Below are 17,594 nucleotides of genomic sequence, written 5' to 3'. Positions count from 1 at the left end.
GTAGGTACAAGGGGAGCAGTAGCTTGGGAGTATGGGGTTTGTTAACAACATTATATTACACAGATGTACCAGAGAAAACTTTCATGTTCTTCAGCTTGACAGTACTACATATTGTTAGATCTATTCTTTAAACATGTTAATGGTTCAATTTCTTTTTGCCTGCATAAAGTATCCAAGTAGAAGTTATTACCTAGAATTTGCCAATAATTGTGAAGTGTGTTTCTCTAGGTACTGAAAATATCCATGTTAAAAGCATACTTATGATAACATGCCCCTTTAGGTACTGGATATTGGCAGTACACATGCACAGATCGGGGGGGGGGGGGGGGGGGGCAAAATTAAATTTCTTTAAATTTATGTAATAAAATCACCAAAAATATGCCTCAGACCCCCCTGGCAATCTCAAATAACTGTTGGACCCCCCCCCCCCCCCCCCCTTTGGAAATTTTTTTTGGATCCGTGCATGGTTCTGCAAAGATTATAATGAATTATGTTGTGATGCCTGGATGGTATCTACATATATTCACTGTTTAGGTGTATACTCTTTACTGCAAGAATCAATAGATTAACATGTATATACAGGCTGCTGATTGGGAATGTAAAATGTGATCTATTTACACAGGTATTGTATGACTCAGGGGAGAATTGGCGGATCAATACACAACTGTATCAGTCCCATAGTGTGCATTCCCTCATGTCCAATCAATTAATTACCCCAAAACTAGGTTACATTTAACTGGCTGTAGCAACGATGTGCACAAAATGTTATTTATAGGATTTGAAATTCATTGCATATTTTTAGCTTTTTTAGACCCATGTTTCTAGTGATTTCATCAGTTACTATTTATAGACACTTGAAGCATGACCCTGTTTGTAGCCCGAAGTGAAATTAATGACACACACCTGTACAAGAAAATGAAGTTAGACAACATCAGATCATGAATGAAGTGTGAGAACTAGTTTTGATTGATATGCAGCTTGAGAATCTATGTTGTTCTTTTAAGGTCAGAATGTAACAGACAGGCAGACAAGCAGCTCAAGAGATGCAGGCTCTAATCAGTCCCACCTGAGACACAACAGGTAAGATGTTATGTAAATGCAGGTAAAATAATATAAGCTTTATAGTTGTAAACATGACATTGGTGTTGAATGACATTGAATCATTCAAGTAATTCATTCTGTAAGAACCTAGCTGGATGAGTATTTTGTAAAGTTTTTGCTTTGGTTCAGCCATTTAAAACCACAGAGAAATTGTGTGACTGTGATTTGAGAGGTGTATGTGTATGGAGCCTGTATCATGAGTCAACTGGACACAAGCTGTGATGTGTGATATGTTTTTACGTATAGGGTGCCCATGTCATGAGTTGACTGGACACAAGCTGTGATGGCCTGTGATGTGAATGAGCCTGGGGCCTCTTATCATGACTACGCCAACGACTCCACCCTGTCCCTCACCCTCAAACAATTCCAGCTGTCCAAGAACGTTGTCTGCCAGAAGTGTGGACAGTTCCACGAGCCGTACGGGACCCACCTGTATGACTATCACCAGGCTGTCGACGAGGACCTCATGTGTCAGGTACATATATCTATGATAGCTTGGATCAGTCCAATCTCTGCATTCTCTGTATAATGATATCATAATCAAATAACGGTTACATTGTTGAATGAGAAGTTTTGTTTGTTATTCATATCATGAAGCAAAGAACAAGTTGATCGATTCTTATCAATTTTGTGTGAGTAAAACCACTTGATATCAAAATGCCTTGGTTTAAATGTAACTAATTGTGAGAAGCAGTTTGGTTGTAATTCGATCAAATTATTGTAAAATCAGTGAAGAATTTTCTGAGAACATCAAGCCTTTGTGAATAATGTGGATACTGATATCCATCAGTGTCTATGTCAAATTCAAATAATTTTGTAATTTGATATAGTGATCTTTAATGACCTGGAAACTAAAACATTCGACAAATATATGGACAAAGATAATCCAGTAATTTCAAATGCATTGAATCAAAGACATTTACAGTATGTTGTATGTATACATTTACCCGGTAAACAATGTACTGGTACTCTTATTAAGCAGACTTGTTAAAGATGGCTTAATCAGCTATCAGTTGGGGGATTTATCTGTGGTCATCACCTCACAAACGTTTATTGCACAAGACATTTTTAACTACACCTGATAGTATACGATTTTCTGAAGTTAATGCACTTTTGAACAGTGAAATGATAGCCCAGTACACCATGTGCTTTCATACATTTTATATTTGGTTGACAATCAAAAAGTGACTAGTCAAATTTCAAAGTGAAATTTTATATCAACATGAATGACTGAATAATATAACCAGGGTTTTCAATGCTGCTGAATGGACCCATTTTCAATGCTTAATACATGTACATGACAGTTTTTCAGATATTTATCTGGAAAAAAAAATCAGCTTAACCCTTTAAATCATCATTAATTTTCTTGATTTAACAATTCCATTTCCTTATATCCAAAATCATAATGCTAGACCTGATAAATTGCATAGATTTCAATGTATATCCATTGATGATATTGTACCAGTACTTGTCTTTAAATGTTTGACATTTGTTACAGATATGTCTGCAGCCCCTGGTCAATCCGTTGGACACAAAATGTGGCCACACCTACTGCTCTCGGTGCTTAAAGAACTACCTCAAGATCCAGCGGCAGTGTCCTGTGGACCGTCAGCCGCTGGCCGTACACGACGTCCAGTCCTCCAGCATTCTCGTACGGCGGTGAGTACTCAAACCTGTCCATGTGCTTACAGTAGTGTTATCTCATCCATCTGTATATAGTAACAATAACTCATCTATATGTTTTTACTTGGTCTTGTAAAAATAATAACGGTTCAATAATTTTTCTTTTAAAGGATAGTAGACATGGTTGTAGGCTGGACTTGGATGTAAATGTTAATTACCGGTAAAAATCTTAATAATTATTATTACAACATCGTCCCACATGCATTGGTACATATATTATTAAAGTAAATATGTATGAAAATTTGCACTCATTCTTTATTTTCTATCAAAAAAAGAGATAGAAAGGTTTCTTTTTTTCCTTTTAGTGCCTTAAAGGCTACCCTTGAAACTGTTTAATATGGTGGTGTTTTTTTTTAACTTAAAATGAGTGGTGTTACTGGTGTACTATAGCAAGAATCGTGGCATCAAATGGCATTAGTGAGGAATGCATCATTGTCTCTACTTCTTTTGAATAGTTGATGCGCGTACAATGTGTTGTTTACTCCTGTGGGTTTAAACTCAATGATTGATCTCTGTCCTGCAGTTATTGCCCTTGTAATATGCCTGACAGGTTTTTGATCATAACGTCAGTAAGCAGCTCACCTTTGGACGAGATGATCAGGGTGCCAAGATCATGAGGGTCAAAAAAATTTATGTTGTTTTAATTAATCCACGGTTTTCCTGATTTTGTATTTCTTATACATTCTTGGTCAACTATTAACTTGTTTATAGTTATTTCGTATTTATTAGATGAATTAATTTACATTAACAGCAGCATACAGGCTTTGCATTTCAATCTGCCTTTGAATTTAATTGATTATTTATGTTTAATAAATTGAAGCAAATTATAAATAATCTACCACCAACCATGCATGTAATTAGTCCCTGATGTCCCATAAATATATTTACCAAGTATTTAGGTTTTATTTGGTGTTTACTCAGTATCTAACTTAAGGTCATGTGTATTGCGGTCCCTAGAGTTCCAATTACTAATTTTTTGTTTACTGAAAATGACACCCTGTTGTTTGAAATCAATAATTATTGATCTATTAATATACAATTGAATGGCGGAACAAATGAAGGCTCAGAACAATAGAGGATTGACTCAAATAGTCATGCTGCCGAAACGTTATCCTTTTATCTGTGCATTATTCAGGATAAAGGTGTCAGTAATGACCAGGAAAAAACGGATAAAGAATTAATTAAAAGTCTCAATAGATTAGATGAGGCTTATCATCATGGTTGAGAGCTTGGAGGCCCTGACAGCTAGTTCTTGGTGCTACATACTGTCACTGATATTTTATGAAACCTTTTCTCTTGGGCATTTGTAATGAATTGAAATCAATTGCTAGGTGTTGTAGAATTCTTAGTGTTCATGCACTAGATTCTGGTCAATTATCGCATGGATACATGAATTGCAGATACATTTATCATGGGATACATATATTGAGAATACATGAATTGGAGATACATGTATTGGGAAAACATGAATTGGGGAATGGGGATACATGTATTGAGGATTTACATGCGATACCATTACATGTATATGTATTGACAATACATGTACTTAAATTTGGGATACATGAATTGAGAATACCCGGTACATGTATTTTGGATACATGTATTGTAGATACATGTATTTATGATACATGTTCTGCCCTGGTTGCTTTATAGGTGGACAGCTATTGTCCTGGTGGTTGTTTTGGTCTGAATTGGCAATATTGCTGTTGTGGAATTGTTGCCTTGGATGAGATATGTTGCACTGGTAGCTTTATCTGGCTGTTTGGGCAATGCTGCACTTGTGAGATTGGTAAAGTAATTTATCCTTGTAAGTTCTAATGCTAAATGTGCAATGTTCAGGTGGAATTATTGGCATGATTGGGCAATGATACCAACTTAGCAAGGTGACTATAATGGACTGAATGTTGTAACCATTGAATTCCAGGTTCCCATAAAAAAATCACAAAATGTAATAAAAAAATGCACATTTATGTATCATTGACCTATTATAGAGCTGGAATGACTGACATAACTCTCACTTTCTCACAATATCTGAAATGTATATATCTATCTATAGAAACTTAACATGATCAAGTCGAGGAATTTTGACACCTAATTACATGTTTAGTTAGCTAATTATTGAGACTAGGGATCAGTGTAAAAAGTGCGTGAGATGTAGCTGCGTACATAGTTCTGCTTCCCGTGATAGACTGGCGTTCAGGAGATCAGTTTTTAAGCAGATTAATCCAACATAAAAGACAACAGCAAACGAAGACAGATTCTTGTCATCAGGTCTAAGTGTGATTGATTTTCCCTTAGAGATGAAAAAGATATTTATTATATCAGCTATTGATTCGTCTTAAGTTCAGAGTCTGAAGTTTTATGGAATTTCAAGGCTAAACAATGGGCGCATTGAACTGATTGATAGAAGACACTAGAATTCAGAAGTTTTTCTAATTTTGATTCAGACATGGCAATAAATTCTTGTTCTTTGGGTTCTCCATTGATATACAGTTTAGTACAGAGTTTTCAAATCTGTACAACATTCAATGCTTTTGATGAAATGTTTCTGTATTAATTTACTAGTGGCAAAGTACTTCAATATGCTATGGTAGTATTTTGTTTATTGAGGTTTGTTGGGAATGGAACTTTGCATAAAGCTTCTCTCTGATGTCTTATTCTAATTTATTGACATCTATAACATTTACTAATTTTTTTTTTCACGCAAAATTAAAGAATCAACTAAGTTGATGTACAAGTTATACAATGTATTAGGTATGATATTTTAACTGTGCATTACATTGAATGCAGATAATTATATATACACAACTCTGTATATATTAAGGTGGTATGGGACACCTCCATATCGTGACTTATTATTAATCAAAATAATTAAACAATAAAATCAAGTATCATTTTAAAAGTATTTTCCCAAAATAGTCATCTAACAATGTAGCGCAGTGGGTTAGAGGGTTCACTACAGATCTTTAAGTCATGAGTTCGAATCATGTTGGGGATTTTAAAATTTATACTTTTCCAGAAATTTTGAATATCGTACATTTTTTGTTAAAATATTGTAAAATTTGAAATTCTAAATCTGTGAAATTATTTTAACTATAATGTACTTTTCGTCACATTAATATCGAAAGATGTCCCATACTACCTTAATCACTTTTTAGATTCTAATGATTTTCTGTTGTAGAATAATCATAGGATGTTTGACATTGCCTTTAACAGTACAATGGAATGAAATTAGGTCTATGGAAGTCTGCAATAAAAGCATAACTAAAGGACCACTCTCAATAAAGCCAGTTCCCCCTAGACAGCTGTAGATTAGGGCTATGTTGTTAATGTAATTATAGAGCTTCAGGGCAGTTAATTCAGGACTGGTCTCTGAACGATACTGATACTGGCACCATGTGAATGACAGTCCAAAACCAGCTGAGTTCCCCCCCCCCCCCCAACCCCCAACCCCTTACGAAAGTGCTGTAAGATACCGTCTCCACTCTACGAAAGTGAGGGTTTAATTTGTCCTCCTACTGTTCCTCCCAAACCTACAAAAAACTTTAAAATTAACAATGCTGGTACTGTCACCATGTGACTGACAGTTCAATACAAAATCCCCCCTTTTCCCCTCCACCTACACAAGTGAGGGCTAGGTGAGGGGAGTCTCTCCCAAGGTAAATTAATAATTCGTTTGATCTTGTTTCTCATTAATTAATGAATTGCTAAAAGTGCCATACTCTTTCCTATTTTCTAATGATACATGTGATTGTTTACTGTAAAAGAGTTCAATGTAACTGCTAGAGGGCAATATCTATAGCTGTAATTACAAACTTGTCAATCATGAACTTAATGCATCTAATCAAACAAAAGTTGAAAGTAGTCCTATACTAGTTCAGATGTTGCTTGTCTTCCATGCTTATGTTGAAATAGCTATCCTATAATCTATAGTAATTCTACCCCCTTTGAAAGAAGTTTAGATAAGGTACATAGAAATTACCACATCAATCTGTCTATTTTTCCTTCTCAATAGCCTTTCTATTTCTGTCCATGCATCCTTTCTTCTGTATGTCCATTTGTCCATTTATCCCTCAGACTTTCATGTCAAGAACCTTTTTGGAGTATATTAGTCCATACTGGGCAATCCATTATTGATGGATTACATTGGCCCAAGCCTGTAATGAATATTCAGAAGACCACTTTTGAGTATACCATCAGAAACATACAGAAAAACTCGTTTAGTACGAACATGGATATAGCGAATTCTCCGATATAGCGAAGTTTTTTTAAGTCCCCAGAAAAATTTATATCAAATCTTTGCAAAATTTTACAGTTATAATGAATTCAGATATAACGAATTTACGGATATAGCGAACCGATTTTGAGTCCTGTAGAGGTGAATAATAATTAAATTTAACACTTTTATTATGAATTTCTTTACAAATTAAAACATTTGCACTACCATTTATCATAATAGTTTGAATGAATTTATTTTCATGTACTAAGTTTTTCAATTCACAATCCAATTATAAAAGGTATCAAAGTAATATATTTTTATTTTAAGCCTCAATTAGCAAAAATTATTGTCTGGTGAAAGAGAACATGTATATAGTGAATTTGCCATAATTATTATTACGAATTCTTTATACGGATATAACGAATTACGGATATAACGTAGTAAATCCATTGGTCCCTAGGACCTCGCTATAACTGAGTTTTACTGTACTCTCAAACCAATTATAAAACATGAAAGAAAAGATACAGCATCACTGTACATTGTACATTAATTGTTGGTGCATTACTGTTTCTATATGTTAGTTTGTAGTTTGATTACATCTCAGATAGGTAGATTGTGTAATACATTTGATTGCATTATGAATACAGTTACCATTAGAAAAGTGAGTTTTAGGTGTGAATACATAACAGAGATTATTCACTTTGTATGTATCAGATTGTGATGTTATAACAGGCACAAATGTAGTTAACCCATACAGATGCAACTTTATTCTGTGTGATGACTCCCGGCAGAGCCACTGTATGTTTATACTAATTGTATTGTAATTCTAAAATCTTTTTTGGATTACCTATTGAACTGATACACCTATTTGTATGAAGGTTTTATTACATGTAATATAACGATACTGTTGTGAACACTTGTTGTTCCTGACTTCTTTCCTTGTCTGCAAATGTGATTTATACCTTAAAAATACTATTTTATCCTAAGGGCAAGTTCAAATAAATGGAAGAGCCACTGTAACAGCAACAAGTGTGAACTTTGATATTTGCTTGTGACGTTGATTTTGCAGCGTTCAACGTTTGTGTAAAATTATAATCAAACTGGACATTTTAACCTTTCAGTACCCTGTGTGTGTTACAGTGTTATAACTGCAGTAGCTTTCCACACACTTTACCTGCAAAAAAAATAATGGGAATGTAGATATACTAATATGTATGTTTTAAAATCTTTTTTGGATTACCTATTGAACTGATGCACCTGTTTGTATGAAGGTTTGATTACATGTAAATAATATGATACTGTTGTGAACACTTGTTGTTCCTATCGTGAAATTATGGCATGTACCTGTTCCCAGATTTTGATGCCTTTATTGGTACAGTTCGCTGTAGCGTGACCGTCGCTGTGACCGGCTACGGAAGGCTGGACACTCTGTCACTGGAGCAGTTTGACAGATTGAGTCTCACCTCACAAGATCCTGCTAAATTAGGAATTCAGAAATGATAATTAGCTGCTATCTTATCACATGCTGTCTTCTGTTGAGGGGACAAGATTTGCTTGTATGGGGAGTAAACCTTTTCTGTAAGTCCATCTGTTTCAGAATTTAATGTGTATAGCATTTACTTGACTAATTATGGTAAGTCCTTTTAGACTGACCACCAACCACTAATCTGAATATTGATATAAATTTGTTAATTTATTCAATGCTTTGACCTATGATTAGTTTTATTAGATTACAAATTAAATTAATGTTTTGTAATGAATGGTATTTGATTATGCATCCCAAGATGTTAAATTTTTTAACTATTAATTATAGCTCCAAATGCTCTTTGGGCTTTTTGATTTCAATCATGGTTGTAGTAAGAATATTGTATCAATAACCTTCCAATACTTTAAAGACCCATCAATCAGTATTTTAGATTGAAAAAAGTACTTGTTCATTTACACAGATTTGATTAAATAATGTGAATAAAGTCAGTCTGTTAAGATATTTGAGTTCAATTATTTTCATAATAAATTCTCTCTGTAATGTATACTTTAATATCAGTTATGATGTGAAAAACCTGCTTATTCAAACAATTTATGGTTCACAGTTTGTTGTAATTGACAAATGATGAATTAAACCGAACTGTAATCAAATTCTATGTTGTGTAATGGATCAATTTGTTAAGAATGCCAGCTTTGAATGATAATAATGTGAAATCAAATAATTCATCAACAGAAGTGAATGTCAAGAACCATCAGCTAAAATCTTAAATTACGACCCGCATAGTAGACGGAGTAGATACATCTTGTTTTCTTTTAATTGTTATTCTCTATGAAGATGAGTGAATTATGGAATTACCTGATACATTTTTTAATCAAGTCCAGAACATCGCAGAATATAAAGAAGGACCAATGTTTTGCTCTGGACTAAAACCCCAGTGTTTCCTCTGAACTTTCAGAATGTTCTCAACATATGATAAGATTTTGAAATGTTCTTGGGCTTTCAAAAATGTCAAATATAAGTGACGTTTCTTTTATATTTAAAAACAACATTTCTGAAACTCATTGGGTTATCCTGCAAAGGCAAAAATACTTTCTTTCTTACCAGTAATAAATATGTACTGAGTCTCTTGGATTAAAAAACACCATTCATTATATTTAACTTGCCTGCTTTATACTTTTAAGATCATTTTATGACTTCTTGAGATAAAGTTTTGTTGACAAACAGTTCTAAGTGAACAACCTTTGTTTTGCTTTGTGTTTTGTGCCTTAGTTTGATGAGCTCCTTCCAATTTCCTTCATGTCACTGTGTTCCTGAATTATTTTTGAAGTTCTCAATGGCTTGTGAACTTCTTTTGATTTCTTGTGTTGTGTTGCAGCTGTCAATATTGGGAGCAGAGTGAAATCAAGATCGATGGGGACCTCTATTCAAATAAGCTCACACTTCTCTGTAGATTAGATTTACTGTAAAGTTATCTAAGTAAAATGCATGAGTTTGATTTTCAATCTTTGGCAAGAAATGGTGATTGAGTTGTCCCATCTATTACTCTTGTTTATTGAGGATTTTCATTTGATTCATAGTTGACCTTTCTAAAGACTTGCTTCGTTAAGTGGTCAATGTGTCTAATGCTAGTAGAATATGATCCAAATCAATAAAACCAGAATTATAGGTAAATAAACGGTATTTACCGGGCTGCTCACTTTGAGTGATTACTTAATTGGTATTACTTTGTGTATACATAGTATTCTGCAAGGATTGATACATTGATTTTTACACCTATTCAGGTGATCTGGTCAGGTAACACAGATGAGACAGGTAATACCTATGTTCCTTGTTGTAATACCCATGTACCTTGTTCCTGACATCAGGTGATCTGATCAGGGCGAGGGTGAAGTGTTTGAGAACTTCTTTGTTGGATATTAGTGAGGTCTCGTGGGAGGAATGAATGCAATGGAGAATGGATGATAGACTAATGCAGCATCAAGAGGGATATCTGGGGATGGAAGAAATAAGGAATATTATGGCACAGTGTGATGTACCATATTTGACTCCTGCAGACAATAATGTTAAGGTTCTTGTTTTGTACAGTAAGGATTAATAGCAAACAAAAGCACCTGAACAGTGAACTGCTCCAATTGACAAAGTTTTGAACCAAGTATTGGAAGTAGACACCTTCAAACTATTTATGTCTCCCTGTCAACTCAAGTTCCAGCTGCTGTCAACCTATCCTTTAGAAGGAACGGCAGATTTTTTTATTTACAGTGTATGTGACATGCTCATTAAATAAGCATTTAAAATTAGAAGCTATAATGTGAGAACGATTGATCATATGTAACCAATGAGTTTATGAATTTTTTAATGAAGATAAAATATCACTCCATATGCCAGGCAGAAACCAGAGAGGTGTTTTGTCAAGTCTGTCAGCTAAAACATGTCTACACATATGTACATGTTTAGGAGTTCCTTTTTCTGAAGAAGTCATTGGGAAGATATACAGATTTCTGTACACAGGAATACTTAACTCTCACTTATAGATTCATAGGGAAGTCAGCTGATGTATCTGGATAATAAATGGAGGATATCTAGGCTCACAGCTGTCTTCATCTAGGGACCATGTGGTATCGAAAGATTGGTCTATAACTGTATAACATCAGACTGAAACCTGGTACGACTTCATAGGAATGGCTTATCCGGCCTAGGAACTGTTTATGGTGTTCATAGTGGTGCATTTGACAAGTCATCCACTCAACCCAGGAAATATGCCAACAATTTGTCAGCTGCTGCTCTATGGACTCCAATCATGTGGATGAACTGTTAATTGTAAAATTGGCCAAAGTGGCAAAAACAATTTGTGGGCACTATTTCATCTTTGGTCTTATGAGGAATTGTGGTAGATAAAACGGAGGTAGTCTGTTCTAATCCAGGGTCTGTCACAAGAGGCAGTGTGGCCAGATATGGAGGAAGCCACTTCAGTGTTATTAATTACAGCTATGTCACAGTGATGGAGTGCTGCAACAGTACCCCTCTAATTGTCTCCATGAATATTTAAACATCTGAGACTGTATGACTGCTCCACTGTAAAGGACCCCTGATACACTGTCATGTTCTGCCATGTCTGTGGAATGTTATGTCAAACCAGAACTCCACAGCATTGTTCTGTCCCCTTACAGGTAGGAGAGAGAGAGTAAGAGAGAGAGAAAGGAAAAAGAGACTAGAAACAAAAACTTTGCTGCAAATTAAAAAATTGATAAAAATTGTGTGGTTATGCAATTAGAAATTTGCATTTTTAATGTAACTGGGATTTTTATGGTATAATTAATACTTAATATAATGATCTTTCATATAACATTACTCACAGCTCACGTAAATTTCGTTAAAAATTCTGGGCCAAGAAACATAAGTAAAATTTTTTAATTTAATTATTTCAATTAAATAAGCAACCGAAGCTTTAAAAGTTTGTTCAATTTATTCTGCATTCTTGAGCCACATTGCAGTAGTCAGATTATTTTTAAAAAATAGAACATCTGAACAGACATGATTATTTATGCTGGTACAAGATGTACATGAACTGATCCGTGATGTTCGGTGAATGTTTGATTTATGGCTAGCTGGTCACTGTAAGCTGGCTTTATGATGATGCAGGGGTGTGGCTCCATAGTCTGTGGTGTTAATTACGTGGCCTGTGAGGTGAGGACTTGTCAATCTGTCTGTCCGTCTATACATCCTACTGTCTGTCTGTCTGTCTTGCAGTTCTGTCTGACACCAGCAGTGAAGAGGGCTGAAACTGTTAAGACAGTCACTCAAAGGTTAATGGAATTAAAAGCCCACATTATAACTGACTGAATCTTATAAGAATCTTTTATTTGAAAATGCAAATAAAGTAGCTGAAGTTTTCCTGTTTTCTGAAACTTCCTGATTTGTTGGCAAACTCTTGATTTTAAAGGAAATATGAGAGAAAAAAAATGAACTTTAAGAATCTGCATTTGTCATGTTTGTCATTTTATAGGTGCTCCAATGATATTCTCGTATAACTTGCCGATTTAACACAGTTTCATTGAGCTATGCATAGAGAGGGACTTTTTTAAACAGAATATTTTTTAACAGAAAGTGACTGTTTAATCAATTTTATTAGAAAATAATAAAATATCAATGGAATTTTTTACCTGAGACGTTAGATATCATATACATGTATTACATTTTCTACATGATTTTGTGAATTGTCCAATAATTTAGAAATAATCAACAAGATTTCTTTTTTTGTATAATTTTGTTGTGAGTAAGCAAAGTCTATGACAACAGATTGTAATGACGAAAATAAATATGGTACAGATGTCGAACAATGTGCACATGTGCATTGTACATATATATGAAGATCAAGCTATAAATGCAGTAACTTAATGTGCATCTCAATAAACAAGATTGTTAGATGAATAAAAAAAAATGAATATATATTATACTGTAAACACGGATAATTTTACAGTGTAAAAATTTGGGATTTATTACTTTGGCAAATTGTTTACTTGGAGATAATTTTGCAGATGTATAGATTTTTAGCTTTAAGAAAAACCATATAGAACCATTTTAACAAGACCTTGGACTTTCGGTTGGACCTAGCTATCTATTTCATGCGTCAAAACAAGTTAAAAATGACGCGGTTTCAATCGAAATATGCACCGATTGTGTAGTCTTAGCTCAAAAGCCAGACAAAGCTTGTTGATTTCAAAGAGCCATGGTTGAGTGGCCAGCAATGAAATAGACACTCAGGCCTATGTCACATTGCTGTTTGACACACACAACTACCCAAAGTCCAAGCTCTTGTTAAAATGGTTCTATCAGTTGTTTTCATCAGAAATAACTTTAAAATTTATTAAACTGGTGATAATGCTGCCAATCTTTGATTACCGATAACATTTCCAGATTTTCAATCAGTTTTCTGCTAATGTAACTACAGTATTTGCATGCTCTCATTTTGAAAGATGTGCTTTCATAAAAAATGACTATGATATGATTCTAAAAAAAATACCAGTGTTATGTCCCTTATATTGACTGTATTACTGTGTACCTTTACAGGTTGTTTGACAGGTTAATAGACAAACTAATAACAATGACTGTATGACTGTGTTGTGTTACAGGTTGCTAGACAAACTAATAACAATGACTGTATGACTGTGTTTTGTTACAGGTTGTTTGACAAACTAATAACAATGACTGTATGACTGTGTTGTGTTACAGGTTGTTTGACAAACTAATAACAATGACTGTATGACTGTGTTTTGTTACAGGTTAATAGACAAACTAATAACAATGACTGTATGACTGTGTTTTGTTACAGGTTGCTAGACAAACTAATAACAATGACTGTATGACTGTGTTTTGTTACAGGTTGCTAGACAAACTAATAACAATGACTGTATGACTGTGTTTTGTTACAGGTTAATAGACAAACTAATAACAATGACTGTATGACTGTGTTTTGTTACAGGTTGCTAGACAAACTAATAACAATGACTGTATGACTGTGTTTTGTTACAGGTTGCTAGACAAACTAATAACAATGACTGTATGACTGTGTACCTTTACAGGTTGCTAGACAAACTAATAACAATGACTGTATGACTGTGTTTTGTTACAGGTTGCTAGACAAACTAATAACAATGACTGTATGACTGTGTTTTGTTACAGGTTGCTAGACAAACTAATAACAATGACTGTATGACTGTGTTGTGTTACAGGTTGCTAGACAAACTAATAACAATGACTGTATGACTGTGTTGTGTTACAGGTTGCTAGACAAACTAATAACAATGACTGTATGACTGTGTTGTGTTACAGGTTGCTAGACAAACTAATAACAATGACTGTATGACTGTGTTGTGTTACAGGTTGCTAGACAAACTAATAACAATGACTGTATGACTGTGTACCTTTACAGGTTGTTTGACAAACTAATAACAATGACTGTATGACTGTGTTTTGTTACAGGTTGCTAGACAAACTAATAACAATGACTGTATGACTGTGTTTTGTTACAGGTTGTTTGACAAACTAATAACAATGACTGTATGACTGTGTTTTGTTACAGGTTGCTGGACAAACTGCTGGTGGTATGTCCCAATGTTGACTACTGTGAGGAGGTCCTCCCCCGCTGTGAGTTGGAGGCCCACCTCCTACACCGGTGTCGAGGTGCGGTCACTAAGTGCATCAAGTCCACACTGGGCTGTACATTCCAGGGACCCCGCAGTGCCCTACAGAGCCATCTGTGGGAGTGTCAGTTCAGGGACCAGGATGGAGGTCAGGGTCACACTACTATAGCTTATCAATATCATCTCCTACAGATTGTCAATATCACATTCCTACATATTGTCAGTATCACACTCCTACAGATTGTCAATATCACACTCCTACATATTGTCAGTATCACACTCCTACATATTGTCAGTATCACTCTCCTACAGACTGTCAGTATCACACTCCTTCAGATTGTGAATATCACACTCCTACATATTATCAATATCAAATTCCTACATTTTGTCAGTATCCTACTTCGTCAGTTTGTCAATATCATGCTCCTACATTTTGTCAGTATCCTACTCCTTCAGATTGTCAATATCACACTTAAACAGTTTGTCAGTATCCTCCTCCTACAGATTGTCTTGTCATCACAGTATCCATGACCTTTGTGGAGTAGGGATCAATAGTTCAATGTCAGACCAAAAAGATTTTACTCATTTAAGATCCCTTATCCTCCCTTCAGTAGTAAATTTGGTTAATGATGATCAAGGTTAATTATCAAATACTGGTACTTAGTATTTATTACACTTTAATCATATAGCCCAGTGCATATTTCGTTTATTTATCAATAAAAAGAAGCATTTGATTACCTATAATGTTTTGAGGTAAATACATGTATTTATGTACATTGTCAAATTTGACAGAAGCTTTTGGCGTAACACGCACCCCCTCCAAATTACGTTTTTTAACCAATACATATATTTTGATCTCTTCCCTAAGATCTCATCGATATTTTTATACCCTGCTCCAAAGGAGGGGGGTTGTATATTGTTTTACTCTTGTGTGTCTGTCTATATGTCTGTAACAAATTTCTGTCTTATTTTCTCTGCAACTATTGATTGCAGATGCTTGAAGTTTTAACACACTCTTTGTTTAGGTATGTTATGGTTGTTATGTTTGTACAAATCAGACGACAACTTCCTGTAAAATTAGTAATTTGTCTATTTTTATCCTAAATTTTTTAACAAATTTTTGTCAAAGATTTCTCAGCAACAACAAATCGGAGATGCTTGAAATTTTACCGCACTCTGTGTTAAGGTATGCCATATGGTTGGATTAATTTTATATCTTTACCAATTAGATGTCAACTTCCTGTTTAATGTCGACTTTGCTTATTTTTATACACTTGTATATTGTTGATGCACATCAGAGTAGGGGTATCACTGGTGAGCATTGGCTCATAGATATCTTGGGTTTTTATTGTTTCTGCCTTGTAATTATTCTTTGGTTTCTGTTATGTGAATATTTTACCGGTTTCTACTCATGAAATTTTGATATTTATAATCTTGACCTATGGAGGCATACAATTTCCAATTTTGCAAGGTTAAATCTTGAACAGATTTAATTTGGCCACTGTTAATGTTATTGATTAAACAATTGCAAAGGCATTTTCTTTAAAATTGTTTAAGTAATGCAGATTTTGGTTGCTGTATTTGTAGGAAAGAACCCAGTGCTTGATGGGGAAGTGTCAACCATTGAAATCCAAAGGAGTAGGGCGGACCTGGGAATCAGTATTGTGGGAGGAAATGATACACCTCTGGTAGGATATCCCATTCATTGATGATTGGATATCTTATTACTGTCACTTTCTGAGATATCTCATTTTTCTGTGCTTTATATACTGTAAATGCCTTATATTACGTAAGTACTTCATTCTGCGATTCCGCTGTTTTGTATCAAATTGCGAAAGCGGAACTTTTATTCTTGTTTATTTTAGTTTTCAACTCTTAGAAAATAATAGCAAGATTTTAAAATCTACGAAGGGTGCTTCTTGCGATTTTACGTGGATATTTGAAATTCCTCATGTTTAATTAGGAATCTACAGTAATGGTAGGGCTGCATGGCTGCACTAGGTATATTATTATAAAATAGTCTCGATGCTTCATTATACCATAATATATTCATTGATCTACTGAATATTGTTTAAAATTCCATAAAATGTATATCTTAGGCAGATAAAGAATCATAAAAACAATATAATGCTGCACTGTGTATGTTATTACTGAGCATTGTTTCAGTATATTTTATGTTACTGTTGTGGTTGTAGGGCTGCATTGTGATACAGGAAGTGTTCCCGGACGGGGTGGTGGCAGAAGATGGCCGCCTGATGCCAGGAGATCAGATACTGGAGGTAATCCTACCTATCCAATTAGTCAAGCAATCTCATGTACAGCAGTACTACTGTGCAGTATATATTTGTTGGGGGTATAGATACTGGAGGTAATCCTACCTATCTAATTAGTCAAGCAATCTCATGAACTGCAGTATTACTGTGCAGTATATATTTGTTGGGGGTATAGATACTGGAGGTAATCCTACCTATCTAATTAGTCAAGCAATCTCATGAACTGCAGTATTACTTTGCAGTATATATTTGTTGGGGGTATAGATACTGGAGGTAATCCTACCTATCTAATTAGTCAAGCAGTCTCATGTACTGCAGTAGTACTGTGCAGTATATATTTGTTGGGGGTATAGATACTGGAGGTAATCCTACCTATCTAATTAGTCAAGCAATCTCATGAACTGCAGTAGTACTGTGCAGTATATATTTGTTGGGGGTATAGATACTGGAGGTAATCCTACCTATCCATTAGTCATGACATCGCATGTACTGCAGTATTACTTTGCAGTATATATTTGTTTGGGTATAGATACTGGAGGTAATCCTACCTATCCAATTAGTCAAGCAGTCTCATGTACTGCAGTATTACTGTGCAGTATATATTTGTTGGTGGTATAGATACTGGTTTTTAACTGCTCAGTAAGCATTGAAAGTTAGGGTTCCATGTAGGAAATCATGAGGGATGTTAACTA

General features: G+C 34.7%; 1 protein-coding gene across 7 annotated transcripts in view; it reads left to right on the top strand.

Annotated features, from left to right (window-relative positions):
- Window positions 1-17,594, top strand: part of LOC128185964 (ligand of Numb protein X 2-like) — a 28,877-nt gene that overhangs the window by 4,445 nt on the left and 6,838 nt on the right. For 3 of the 7 annotated variants that reach the window (XM_052855708.1, XM_052855687.1, XM_052855700.1), the window contains 6 exons: window positions 1,005-1,080; window positions 1,348-1,576; window positions 2,600-2,760; window positions 14,569-14,777; window positions 16,217-16,317; window positions 16,825-16,908. In XM_052855708.1, the coding sequence (XP_052711668.1) occupies window positions 1,385-1,576; window positions 2,600-2,760; window positions 14,569-14,777; window positions 16,217-16,317; window positions 16,825-16,908 (747 nt within the window). In that variant the 5' untranslated portion in view covers window positions 1,005-1,080; window positions 1,348-1,384. Of the gene's footprint in view, window positions 1-927; window positions 1,081-1,347; window positions 1,577-2,599; window positions 2,761-8,445; window positions 8,582-10,190; window positions 11,657-14,568; window positions 14,778-16,216; window positions 16,318-16,824; window positions 16,909-17,594 lie in introns of those variants that run through there. The other 4 variants (XM_052855693.1, XM_052855725.1, XM_052855715.1 and 1 more) reach the window with 4 other exon arrangements.

This window comes from Crassostrea angulata, chromosome 1, assembly GCF_025612915.1.
Source record: "Crassostrea angulata isolate pt1a10 chromosome 1, ASM2561291v2, whole genome shotgun sequence".
NCBI lineage: Eukaryota > Metazoa > Mollusca > Bivalvia > Ostreida > Ostreidae > Magallana > Magallana angulata.
Note: the sequence above shows the minus strand (reverse complement) of the source record. Positions and strands in the feature narration are given on the sequence as shown.